Below are 13,439 nucleotides of genomic sequence, written 5' to 3' on the forward strand. Positions count from 1 at the left end.
GGTCTGGGTGAATTGTAGTAAAAATATCACCGTATTCACTCAATGTTTTATTCCCTCTTTGACATATTTCTCACATTTAAGCACTTTGAGGATCAAAGCATAAAATTTTCACTCTATCTCGATCTCCTCCAGCTTTAAAGAGCTACCCTCTTGCCAAGAGAGACTTTTAAGGTGAACGTGCTTCCCCTTGGGGAAGATGAAGGCACTAAATTAAAGGTATTCACTCGTGTTCTTGATGCTGGCTGGAGCAAGTCTGCACTCACTCTTCCTGTGGCCAGACTCTTCCTATCCTTCCCTTCTAAGGACGGCTCCCCTGCATCCCCAGAAGGTTGATTTATGGCCTTTTACCCTCATCCTTTGTGTTGGTTGAGGTTTGGGATATAGCAGTTGTCTTTGTCTAATCCTGGTGATGATGGAACAAAGACACATTTGAAACTTGAAAGGAATGGCAGTCAGCTTTCTTTTTTCCTTCTTTTTAAAACACCTTTATGAAGATACAATTCACATACCATACAATTCACCCATTTAAAGTATACAATGCACTGGTTTTCAGCACATTCTTAAGGTTGGGCAACCATCACCACAATCAAATTTAGAACATTTTCATCACCCTAAAAAGCAATCATCACCATTTTCAATCACTCCCCATTTCTCCTCCACTCTCTCAGCCCTAGATAACCACTATTTTCTGGCTCTATGGATTTGCCTACTCTGGACATTTTATAGAAATGGAATCATACAATATGTGGCCCTTTCTGATTGCCTTCTTTCACATAGCAAAATGTTTAAAGGTTCAACTATGTCACAGCATGTGTCTGAACTTCATTCTTTTTTATTGCTGAATTTTATCTTGTTGTATGAATATACCACATTGTATTTATCCATTCATCAGTTGATGGAAATTTGGGTGGTTTCAACTTTTTGGCTTTTATGAGTAATACTGCTTTGAACATTCATCTGCACATTTTTCATATGTTTTCATATATGTTGGTTATGTACCTAGGAGTGGAATTCTGGATCATAAGGTAACTATGTTTAACCTTTCAGGGAATTGCCAGACTGTTTTCAAAAGCAGCTGCATCACTGTGTATTTCCACCAGTGATGTATGAGGAGTCCAATTTCTCCATATTTTCACCAACACTTGTTAGTATCTGCCTTTTTTATTATAGCCATCTAGTAAGTGTGAAGTGGTATCTCATTGTGGTTTTGATTTGCATTTCCCTGATGATTAATGATGTTGAGCATCTTCTCATGTACTTATTGGCCATTTGTACATGTTCCTTGAGTAACGTCTATCGAAATTCTTTGCCCATTTTTAAATTGGGTCATTTGTTGACTTATTATTGAGCTGTAAGAGTTCTTTATATATTCAATACACAAATCCCTTCGAGAGATGTAATTTGCAAATATTTTCTCCCATTCTGTGAGTTGCTTTTTCACTTTTTTGATGGTGTCTTTTTTTTAATGTTTTGTTTATTGCAGTAACATTGGTTTATAACATTGTATAAATTTCAGGTGTACATCATTATACTTCTATTTCTGCATAGATTACATCATGTTCACCACCCAAATACTAATTATAACCCATCACCACACACATGTACCGAATTATCCCTTTCACCCTCCTCCCTCCCCCCTTCCCCTCTGGTAACCACCAATCCAATCTCTGTCTCTATGCGTTTGTTTATTGTTGTTATTATCTACTACTTAATGAAGGAAATCATACGGTATTTGACCTTCTCCCTCTGACTTATTTCACTTTGCATTATACCCTCAATGTCCATCCATGTTGTCACAAATGGCTGGATTTCATCGTTTCTTATGGCTGAGTAGTATTCCATTGTGTTTATATACCACATCTTCTTTATCCATTCGTCCCTTGATGGGCACTTAGGTTGCTTCCAAGTCTTGGCTATTGTGAATAACGCTGCAATGAACACAGGGGTGCATGCACCTTTACAAATTGGTGTTTTCAAGTTCTTTGGATAAATACCCAACAGTGGAATAGCTGGATCATATGGTAGTTCTATCCTTGATTTTTTGAGGAATCTCCATACTGTTTTCCATAGTGGCTGCAACAGTTTGCACTCCCACCAGCAGTGTATGAGGGTTCCCTTCTCTCCACATCCTCTCCAACACATGTTGTTTCCTGTCTTGTTAATTATAGCCATTCTGATGGGCGTGAGGTGATATCTCATTGTAGTTTTGATTTGCATTTCCCTGATAGTTAGTGATTTTGAACATCTTTTCATGTGTCTGTTGGCCATCTGTATATCTTCTTGGGAGAAATGTCTGTTCAGGTCTTTTGCCCATTTTTTAATTGGGTTGGTAGTTTTTTTGTTGTTGAGATGCATGAGTTCTTTATATATTTTGGAGATTAAGCCCTTATCAGAAGTATGGTTTGCAAATATCTTCTCCCAATTGTTAGGTTGTCTTTTCATTTTGTTGATGGTTTCCTTTGCTGTGCAGTAGATTTTTAGTTTGATGTAGTCCCATTTGTTTATTTTTTCTATTGTTTCTCTTGCCCGGTCAGACGTGGTGTTTGAAAAGATGTTGCTAAGACCGATGTTGAAGAGTATACTGCCTATGTTTTCTTCTAGAAGTTTCACAGTTTCAGGTCTTATATTCAAGTCTTTAATGCATTTGGAGTTTATTTTTGTGTATGGTATGAGGTAAGGGTCTACTTTCATTTTTTTGCATGTGGCTATCCAGTTTTCCCAACACCATTTGTTGAAGAGACTTTCTTTTCCCCATTGTATGTTCTTGGCTCCTTTGTCAAAGATTAGCTGTCCATAGATGTGTGGGTTTATTTCTGGGCTTTCGATTCTATTCCATTGATCTGTGTGTGTGTGTTTGTGCCAGTACCATGCTGTTTTGGTTACTATAGCTTTGTAGTATATTTTGAAATCAGGGAGTATGATACCTCCAGCTTTGTTCTTTTTTCTCAGGATTCCTTTAGCTATTTGGGGTCTTTTGTTGTTCCATATAAATTTTAGGATTCTTTGTTCTATTTCTGTGAAAAATGTTGTTGGAACTTTGATAGGGATTGCATTGAATCTATAGATTGCTTTAGGAAGTATGGACATCTTAACTATGTTAATTCTTCCAATCCAAGAGCACAGAATATCTTTCCATTTCTTTGTGTCTTCTTCAATTTCTTTCAGAAATGTTTTATAGTTTTCGGTGTACAGATCTTTCACCTCTTTAGTTAAGTTTATTCCTAGGTATTTTATTCTTTTTGTTGCAATTGTAAATGGGATGGTATTCTTAATTTCTCTTTCTGCTACTTCGTTGTTAGTATACAGAAATGCAACTGATTTTTGTATGTTGATTTTGTATCCTGCAACTTTACCATATTCGTTTATTACTTCTAAAAGTTTTCTGGTGGATTCTTTAGGGTTTTCTATATATAAAATCATGTCATCTGCAAATAGTGACAGTTCCACTTCTTCCTTTCCAATTTGGATCCCTTTTATTTCTTTCTCTTGCCTGATTGCTCTGGCTAGGACTTCCAGTACTATGTTAAATAGGAGTGGTGACAGTGGGCCTCCTTGTCTGGTTCCTGTTCTTAGAGGGATAGCTTTCAGTTTTTCACCATTGAGGATGATATTAGCTGTGGGTTTCTCATATATGGTCTTTATTATGTTGAGGTACTTTCCTTCTATACCCATTTTATTCAGAGTTTTTATCATAAATGGATGCTGTATCTTGTCAAATGCTTTCTCTGCATCTATTGAGATGATCATGTGATTTTTATTCATTTTATTAATGTGGTGTCTTACGTTGATTGATTTGCGAATGTTAAACCTTGATGGTGTCTTTTGAAACACAAATGTTTTTAGTTTTGATGAAGTCCAACATATCCAACATATCTAAGAAACCATTTCCTAACCCAAGATCACAAAGATTTACTTTCATATTTTCTTCTGAGACTTTTATAATTTTAGGTCTTACAATTTAAGCCTACGATCCATTTTGAGTTAATTTTTGTAGATGGTGTAAGGGTCTAACTTCAGTGTTTTGCATGTGAATATCAGTTGTCCCAGCAGCATTTGTTGAAAAGCATATTCTTTTCCCATTGAATTGTCTTCTCATCCTTGTTGAAAATACATTGACAATGAGGGTTTACTTCTGGATTTGCAGTTTATTCCATTGAACTATTTTTCTATCCTTCTGGCGTACCACACTGTTTTCATTACTGTCAATTTGTAGTAAGACTGAAATCAAGAAATGTGAGTCCTGCAATTTTGTTCTTTTTCAAGATTGTGTTGCGTATTCTGGGTCCCTTCATTTTAATATGAATTTTAATATTAGCTCATCAATTTATGCAAAAATAGCATTGAAATGTGATAGGGATTGGGTTGAATCTGTAGATAATTTAGGAAGTATTGCCATGTTAACAAAGAACATCCAGCACACGAAAGTGGGATGTCTTTCCATTAACTTAGGTCTTTGTTAATTTCTTTCAACAATCTTTGTAGTTTTCAGTGTACAAGTTGTATACTTCTTTTGCTAAATTTATTCTTAAGTATTTCATTCTTTTTAATACTATTGCAAATGCAGTGTTTTCTTACTTCATTTTCAGATCATTCATTGCTAGTGTACAGAAATACAAGTGATTTTTATGTATTGGTCTTGTGTCCTGCAAGCTTGCTGAACTCATTTATGTCAACTTTTTTTATTCCCTAGGATTTTCTATATATTCATATATATCAGTATTCATATATATATTCTATATATTCATATATATCATTTTATATTTATGTATATAGTCATTGGTGAATAGAGATAGCTTTATTTTCTTTCTTTGTAGTCAGGATGCATTTTCTTGCCTAATCGCCCTGGCTAGACCCTCCAGTACAATGCTGGATAGAAGTGGTGAGAGCAGACATTGATTTTCTCATTCCTGAACTTAGGGGGAAAACCGTCAGACTTTTGCCCTTACGTATGATGTTAGCTGTGGGTTTTTTTGCAGACGCTTTTTATCAGGTTGAAGAAATTGCCTTCTATTTCTAGTTTGTGGAGTGTTTTTAATTATAAGAGGTGTTGGATTTTTTAAAATGCTTTCTCTGCACATATTGAGAATCAGCTTGTATGGAAGCTTTTACACCCACAAATCTTCCTTCCCTGTTTCTCCATCCCTCTCTCTCTAATACACAGAATCCCTCTAAAAGCAAATTAGATACAAAATATTAAAAACTTGTTGAAAGAAGATGAATGAATAGTCAAGACCTCTCGATTCCAGTTATCCTTGCACGTGGTTGATATTTAACTGGAGGTGGGTCACCACCCAGAAGTTCAACTATTAATGGTTTTACAAGGATGGAAGCAACCTGTGATGTGTATACCCCATAATTTTCTCTTCCTGTTACTCACTGTAGATTGAAAATATTAATACCAAAGGAAGGATTGTGCAGGAAATAAATTATATCAAGGGTGTGTGTGGCTAAAATGAAACAGAAATATGAGCAAAACTTTATTTACACAAGAAATGTGTTAAAGGAAGTACAATATTTTTTGCCCAGGCCTTTCTGATGTGTTTCTGCATTTTGAAAATACTGTTTCTGGTTCATCTTCTGAAGCCTCTCCTATCACTTTTTCTATTTCAGGAGTCTGGGTGGTGACCATTTTGCCTGCCTCCCTTACGTGTGTGAGCTACCTGTTTCACATTTTGGCCTGTTACAGGTGAGAGGGCTCTGCGAGTCATTTGTGTCTTCAGCCAGGAAAGCATCTGACAGACTTTCCTAAGAATTCCCAAGCAGTGCCAGCAGTGGCCGCAGCGGAACCAGGAGTGTATGCAAGGTCTAGGACAACCACATCGATTGGTAGTAAGAAAAAAACCAAACAACAGCTACTGATTTGAGCTTCTACTATCATCTAGACATTGTGCTAGAATCTTTTGATTGTCCCACAACCCTGAGGGGTACTTTCATCTCCATTTTTACAGCTCAGAAAGCTGAGACTCAACAACGTAACCCAAGCCATTAGCAGCCGATCATGTCTTCTGACCCCACAGACTTTGTCATTTCTTGTATACTCTGGCATCTCTGTTGGCTATCACATCTGCCCTGCTCTCCAGAACCAATCACACTGGGCTCCCAGCAGATGAATCTGGCTCAAGGGGACCTCACAGGAGATTGGGTCAAGGGGACCAGGTGCAGGAGGTGCGAGAACAGCAGTGCAGGAGGAGGGGACGGCCTTCAGCATGTAACCAGCATTTGCGTGCAGACAGCAGTAGAATTTTAGGTATCTACTGCTCCCTTTTCTGTCTCTCTGCCTTTGTCTCTGCCCCTCTCTCTTGCTGGCTCAGTCTCTACTCACACTCACTCACAGGAAGCACAGGGCCAATCCCCACTGCCCCGGAGCATCCTGCCTTTACATGTTCTCCATCTGGCTGTCCAAAGGGTGGGTCTCTTGCAGATGGCATCCAAGAGAAGACTCTCCTGGCACAAAGAGGCCCCAGCTCTCCATCCCCACCCTAGCTTGCTCCCTCTCTGCTTTCTTCTCCCTGGACCCCGTGGGTGGACTGCACACTGCTGCTCTCCCCACCCTGTCTGATGTAGGGATATGTCTGCTCCTTCTTTCATTAGTCTGCAAGTGTCTGGGAGATTTTCAGTGAGGCATTTGACCACAACCAGGGACAACGACCCTGCAGAACTGGCTGTGTGGACGTGGGTGGAAGGCAACTGAGGTACAGGGAAGAGAGGGCACCTGTGGTGCGGAGGCCTCATTCCTGTCCAGGCTGGCCTCTCCCTCCCACAGCTGTTGCCTGGGAGTGATGATCCCTGCCCTGTCCCTTTACAGGACCATGGGGTAAATGAGATATTGGAGGGGAAAGCACCCTACAAACTGGGAAGCACTAGCAGTGTGCCACTATTTTTATTTTTCTTAGCATTATTCCAACCTACACACAGGCCTTTTTTTTTAAATGTTACAAAAAACATAGTGTAAAGTAAGTCTTCCTCCCATTCAGACCCCACTTTGTTGCCCCAAAGCTAAATATTGGTATTAATTCTCTGAGCATCCTTCCAGACATTTTCTATGCAAATATATCTATATGTGTGTTCGTATTCCTGGTAGCACACTCTACTCCAGTGCTGCTGAACAGAAACACAATGAAAGCCACAGATGCAATTCTGAATTTTCTAGTAGACACTATTAAAAAGGCAAAAGGGGGGGGTGAAAACAATTTAATAATATATTTTATTTAACCCAACATAACCCAGATATCATCATTTCAACATGTAATAAATATACATCCCGTATTTCATACTAAGTCTTCCCAATTAAGTGGTCATGAGATTTCAAAACAACCTGGAAAATGCTGGAGATAAGATGTTAAGAAAAAAGGAGGACACAGAGGTGAATGTGGACTATAATCATAAGTATGCCAACCTAATCTTTATGCAAAGGGCCAGACTAGCACATGGGATTTCCTGGGGTGTGGGATTGTGAGGGTGGTGGTCCCTTTTCATTTCCCTTTATGTTGTTATAAGGTGGGGCTATCATTAAAAATGGTTTTCTGTCTTTATCTGTTTTAAAATATTGTTACATAAGTAATACATATTCATCACAGAAAAAATCAGAAAATAGAGCAAAATGAAGAAGATAAAAGACACAGCCTCAACAGTGACAATCAGTCTCCATTAAGACAGGAAACTATATTATTTTTACAAAATATATTAAATTTAAGAGTTTTAAGGCTGATCAGAACCGTCCCGCGAGCTGTGGTCAATTCAGGGGCCTGAGCTGCCCACCATCTCCCTCCAAAGGCCTTTTGGTTTATTAACCATTATCTATTGAGCTCTAAGTGCAGAAAGTGCCATAATTATGGACATTACTAATTTCCCACTTTTTCTCTAGAAAGCACATGAAGAGGTTGTGGGCAGGAGATAAACACTTTCTCCCTTTGAAGTTCCACAATCCTTCCTCGTCGGAGAGTGTGGTAAGCCTGCAGAGGTCTTTCTCTGCTGCGACACTAAGTGATTTGCCAAAACCTGCTCTCCTGCATCTCGGACAGGGGCAGGAGCTGGGGGAGGAAGAGCCCCGGACTGGGAGTCCAGTGTCCTCCATTCTAGTATGCTCTGCTGCTGAGTGACTCGGAACAAGTCACTACGCCATCCCGCCCTCCATTTCCTCATCTGTAAAATGAGGATGATCACATCACATGCCTCAGTGGGTTGGTGGGTGAACCTCAAATGAGACAGGGATACTGGACACGTGTGTCACAGGCAATCAAGGTTTTCTCCCCTCTGAGAGAGACCCCCCTTTTTTTTTTAAATCTCAGGTGGCCATTGCAAGGTACTCTGGCTGGCAAATAGCCTACATTCTGTGGGGTAAGTGCCATCACGTGACCCATTCAACTCAACACGCATTCCCTGGGCACCTGTGGAGTCCTGGTGTGGGCAAGGAGGAGAGAGGTGAGGCAGAAGCAGCCCCAGCTCCTCCACGAGGGACCTTCAGGAAGGGAGAAGCACACACATATAGATCATCATCACCATCTGTCCTGAGCCCACAGGGCATATATGCTAAGGGTGGTGGTGACCCAGAGCGGGAAGTGACTATCCACACCCAGGGTAGGGCACAAATGCTTTCTGGTGAGTTGACATTTGAACTGCACCTGGCAGGATGAGCAGGAGATCAGCAGGAAGAGAGGGGAAGTGGTGTCAGGCAGAAGAAACAGCATAAGCAAAAGTGCCAGGGCCCTCGATGAGAGGAGGATGGAGGGAGGAATGCAGGGAGGAACACGAGGACTGGAACATGAAGGGGCTTGACTGACCACTGCCTCCCTTGGCCCACAGGCTACCTCATCATCCACGTGGTGCAGAGCCTGTGTGGCCTGGCCATCATGTATGGCCTGGTGTTGCCCATCATCCACAAGCAGGGCCTGGAGATGCTCCGAGGACTGGGCATCGGGACGTAAGCGCTGGGGCTTTCTGTCATTACCCAGGGCCTGGGGGCTGGTGGGCTCTTGCAGCTGCTCTCCAAAATGCCCCTTCCCTGTGGGCTGTCACCAACCTGTGGCCCCATGCTCTCAACTCTGATGCAGGGATGAACCATCATAGCAACTCACAGGGGTGGGAGCCTTACAGTTTACAAAATGGTTCCACTCTCACTGTTGAATGGAGTCCTCACAATTGTGTGTGTGTGTGGCGGGGGGGGGGTGGATACAAGTATGTCCATTTTATAGCTGGGAAGATTGAGGTTCAGAGAGGTCGAGTGAGAGACAAGACAGTATAGTGGAAGGAGAGAGGGAATCTGAGCTTAGGTTTTAGATCACCTGTGTGACTTTGGGTAAGTTGCTTCTCTGAGCCTCAGTTAACCCATATGGAAGATAAAGGTGAATGCTGACATTACTGAGAATTTACTATGCGTCTTTTCTCTTAAGAAACCTTTGAGGTTGGGGCTTACGTTAGCCCCATTTTTTCAGATGAGGAAACAGAGGCACAGAGAGGCTAAGCAATTTGTCCAAGGACGGGGAGGAGGCAGGATTGGGAGCTAGGCAATGGAAACCAAAGCCTCATTTAACCCCACCCCACATTGGTGCTCGGAGGATGCAAAGACGGGATGTGGTACTGTCTGGGGACCTCCCTGCTCTGAGCTCCTTGGTTCCATCCTCCTCTAGAGCTCCCTGTGAGTCTGAGGCAGAGCCTGCCCTGTCCACTGTCCCATGGCTTTTGTGAGCTCTTCTAAAAACTCCATTCCTTTCTTGGATTCCCATGCTGTGAAACCACTCATCCCAGCTGCCCCCTCTCGACAAAGGACATCAATTAAATCCTGGAGTTCTGCTCTGGAGCCAGAAGACCTGACTCTGTAGCTTTGGGAAAATCATCTCCCCTTTGTGAGCCTCAATTTTCATATCTGCACAATGGGCATGAAAATGCTCTGTAGGCAGAAAGCATAAAGCTCATGCTACTGTTGGTGTGGCGGGCTGTCAGCATCTCTCTCTTTATCACCCGGCATTCAAGAAGGGCTTGGGAAGAGTGGACAAGCCCACCTCAGGATGGTCTCACCCTATGTTTCAGCATCACCATAGCCATCATCCTGGGTCTCATGATCCTGCAGGTATGGATCGCTGCCAGCTTTTTCCTGCAACCAAAGATGGGCACAGCCGACAAGCAGAAGCCCTTGGCTCTCAACAACAGGTGAGGGCAGAGAAGGGAATGGGCACTGCAGGGCTTTGGCTTCAGCAGTCTCTCGTGCCTTCCTCTCCACCCGTGGCAGGGTCCTGGGCGGACTCGGCACTCTCTGAGAAGGTGAGGGGCAGTGTCAGGAGTGGGCGCTAGAGCCAAACTGCCTGGCTCCAAGTCCTGGCTCCATCCTTTATGAGCTATGTGACCTTGTGTGACCTTACTAAACATCTATGAACCTCAGCTTCCTCATTTTACAAATAATTGTGCATACCTCCATGAGGTGTTCAGAGGATGAAATGTTAAGATACGAATTTAGAACAATAGTGCTGGCCCATGGTAATCCTTTCCAATTCATTCATTCAAAGCCGTTCACTAGTGAAGGAAACAACATGGGCATTGAGGATACAGAGATATCCCTACATCACCTGCCTGTGAGGAGCTCACAGTCCACTGGAGCTGACAGACACAGACACACAGGGACAGTAGACTCCAGAGGGTATGGAAGAATTACTAGAGAAACATGAATAATGGAGGAGGAGAGGCAGGAGTGTTAACCCAAGTGCAGGTGGGTCATTTGAGCTGAGATGGGTAGGATGGACGGATTCCTGCAGGCAGAGATGAGGAGAGGGCATGGCTGGCAGCCCCCACTGCATGAATGTGGGCAGGAAGCCATGAAAGGGCAGGACATGTTGGGAGGAGAATGAGAATCCAATATGGTGGCCGTGCAGTGGCCTTAGATGGTGAGGGGCAGGGAGTGGGCACAAAGTGACAATGCCAGAAAGGCCCCTCTCAGAGAGGGCCCAGAAATTCAGTATGCAGAGTTGGGGCTTTATCCCAGAGGCAACAGGAAACCACGTGATCAGGTGGTCATGTGGGAAGTTTCATCTGGAGGACTGGGAGCAGTTCCAGCTGGGGGGAGGTCACTGTCACAACAGACAGTGGGAAAGCCACAACCTCTGCTAGAACCACAAAACCAGCTGTAGCCACATGAGATTTCTTATCATACAGGAAAGCTCAAAACCCAAGGATTCCATGAAACTTGACAGTTCTCAGTAACATCTGTCCAGCACTGGCTCAGTGCCCCTACACTGCTTCTGAGCCAGTCCTCACAGTAGTGCTGTGAGGTGGGGACAGTCAGCTCCTGCTTACAGCACGAGGTCACACAGCTAGGAGACAGGAGATGTAGGATTTGACACAGGTCTGGGGGGCCCCTAGCCCGCCTGCCTAGCCACCTTCTCATACTGAAAGGGTGCTGCCCTCTGCCTGCTTCCGTTTGTAGGAAAGCGTTCCACAACTTCAACTACTTTCTGTTCTTCTACAACGTGCTGCTGGGCCTGGGTGCCTGCCTCTCCAGGCTGCTCATCAGCTGCATCCTGGGCACGTGGCTGATCGCCCGCATCGACAGGACCATCGTGCAGAGTGGCTATGAGGGAGCAGACATGGGTAAGTGGCCAGCCCCCGAGGGCCATGCATCTGGGGAGGGCTGGCCTTGCACCTTTGTAGAAGCTGCCTGGAGGTCGGGTATCAGAGGCCCACAGGTCACACTCTTCACTTATATTTAGAGCTTGTCTTCCCACGGAGGCTATGAAGCTGAGTAGGAAAAACACACTCATTCAGAAGCGAATTCAGGCTATTATCAACACCTCACATTTGACAGACCTTTGAGGTATCATGGAGGGCAGTGAGAGGTAGCGGAATTCTATCCAAACAGAAGGTAACGTATGAATGCACAGCTCTAAAATTTCTGAGAAAGAACACATCTCAGAATTACTGGTATTCTTAGTTGGAAACAAACTTAGTTAAGAAAACGGTCTGTTCGGTTGCAATACTCAAAAATCAGCCACTTCTGTGGAGCAGAAATGGTTTTTGTTCTGTTTCTGGCCCGTGTCCATTCACTCACTCATCCATTCATTATATGACCGATGCCTTCTCCTATTAGCCACAGAGGCTCCTGGCCCCTTTGAGCTTCAAATTCCCCATGGAATGGATAGATTAGGATGTGATCTCGAAGAACTCTTCCAGCTCTTTCTACCTTATTTTCTAGATTCTCAGCAAAGACACGGGCACCATTTAGGAACAAAGTGATGCTGCAGTTATGTTATAAAAAGCAAGAACTGGGCCATCCTGGGCTGTACTGCCTGGCCTGACTTGTCTTCTGGCTTTCAGGGTACAGTGCATGGATTGGCATGCTCTATGTGGATCATTATCATACCAACCCTGTGCTTGTCAGCTTTTGCCACATCCTGATCACAGGCCACAGGGAGAGGAGGCTGCAGCAGGCCATCAAATACTGGTACCTAAATCAGTCAGCAGGTAAGTCTCCTGTCTGAATCTACACTGGGGTTGGATGAGAGGAAAAAGTACCCTAAGCCTTGTCTGGGATTCCTGAGATGTCCCAGGTTACCCTTCCCCACCCCCCTTCCTCCACACTCCATGCCCTGGGAAACCTTCTACCCAGGAGATCAGGAGGCTTACCCCCCAGTCAGCCTGGCTATGGGACCCCTGAGGCCTTGTGTCCTTGTCTTTCTGACTGGGTTCCTCCCTTTTTCTGGGAAATGAGCTCTAGTTCTGCTAGCTGAGTCCTTCATTCCCCCATTTGAGACCCCACCCATATCCCAGGATGCAGGCCAGATGCCCTCCAAGATAGCACTCAGTTTTGCTCACCACAAGCTCTCCCGGCCACCAACTCCTGCCCCTCAAGGCTCTAGTGTCTCCTCCCACCCCTGTTATTCTGCTCTGCCTTCTGCTCGGAAGCCCATCAGTTAGCCATGTCTTGTCAGCAGCGATCTGGACTGTGTTCATCACTGTTCCCAACGCTGCAGATACTCAGCTCTGTGGGACAAACTCGCACCCCTCCAGCCGCCCTCATGTCCCCAGGAGTCCTGGTCCAGCTCCTTCTCCTACTCCTCACATCTACTGGGCAGCTTTTCCTACAGCCTCTGAGGAGGACAGAGACAAGCTGCCCCCTCATTCCAATCCGTCTACTCTGATTCTATCCTAGGTCCCGCATCTCAGCCAGGTCCAGGACGAGGTGGCTCCTGCTGCAGACCCTCATCAACAACCCCAGACTGGTCATGCTCAGAAAATCGAGAGCAGGTTATGGTTCCCAGGAGTTTACCCCGATTCCAGTGGCGTGCTTGGAATGCTGACGCTGACCTGCAACTGTGCCACCAGGCCATTCCAGGATCACTGCCGCTGAGAGAAGGCCCAGGCCCCCCAGCAGCTGTCCCCTGCAGTGTGATGGGATGCACAGCTACTGTCCATGCAAATGGCACACAGCACTGGCCAGGATGGCACCTGGGCTG

The 13,439-nt window shown here is 44.2% G+C and overlaps 1 protein-coding gene across 3 annotated transcripts in view; it reads left to right on the forward strand.

Annotated features, from left to right (window-relative positions):
• Window positions 1-12,562, forward strand: part of LOC106800717 (stimulated by retinoic acid gene 6 protein-like) — a 49,517-nt gene extending 36,955 nt beyond the window's left edge. For all 3 annotated transcript variants that reach the window (XM_087419488.1, XM_087419487.1, XM_087419489.1), the window contains 7 exons: window positions 5,611-5,686; window positions 7,865-7,946; window positions 8,289-8,337; window positions 8,803-8,920; window positions 10,027-10,146; window positions 11,414-11,577; window positions 12,301-12,562. In XM_087419488.1, coding sequence (XP_087275614.1) covers window positions 5,611-5,686; window positions 7,865-7,946; window positions 8,289-8,337; window positions 8,803-8,920; window positions 10,027-10,146; window positions 11,414-11,577; window positions 12,301-12,464 — 773 coding nt within the window. In that variant the 3' untranslated portion in view covers window positions 12,465-12,562. The remainder of the gene's footprint in view (window positions 1-5,610; window positions 5,687-7,864; window positions 7,947-8,288; window positions 8,338-8,802; window positions 8,921-10,026; window positions 10,147-11,413; window positions 11,578-12,300) is intronic.
• The last annotated feature ends 877 nt before the right edge of the window (window positions 12,563-13,439 follow it).

This window comes from Ceratotherium simum, chromosome 29 (genome assembly GCF_057802395.1).
Source record: "Ceratotherium simum simum isolate JZ-2026a chromosome 29, ASM5780239v1, whole genome shotgun sequence".
Taxonomy (NCBI): Eukaryota; Metazoa; Chordata; class Mammalia; order Perissodactyla; family Rhinocerotidae; genus Ceratotherium; species Ceratotherium simum.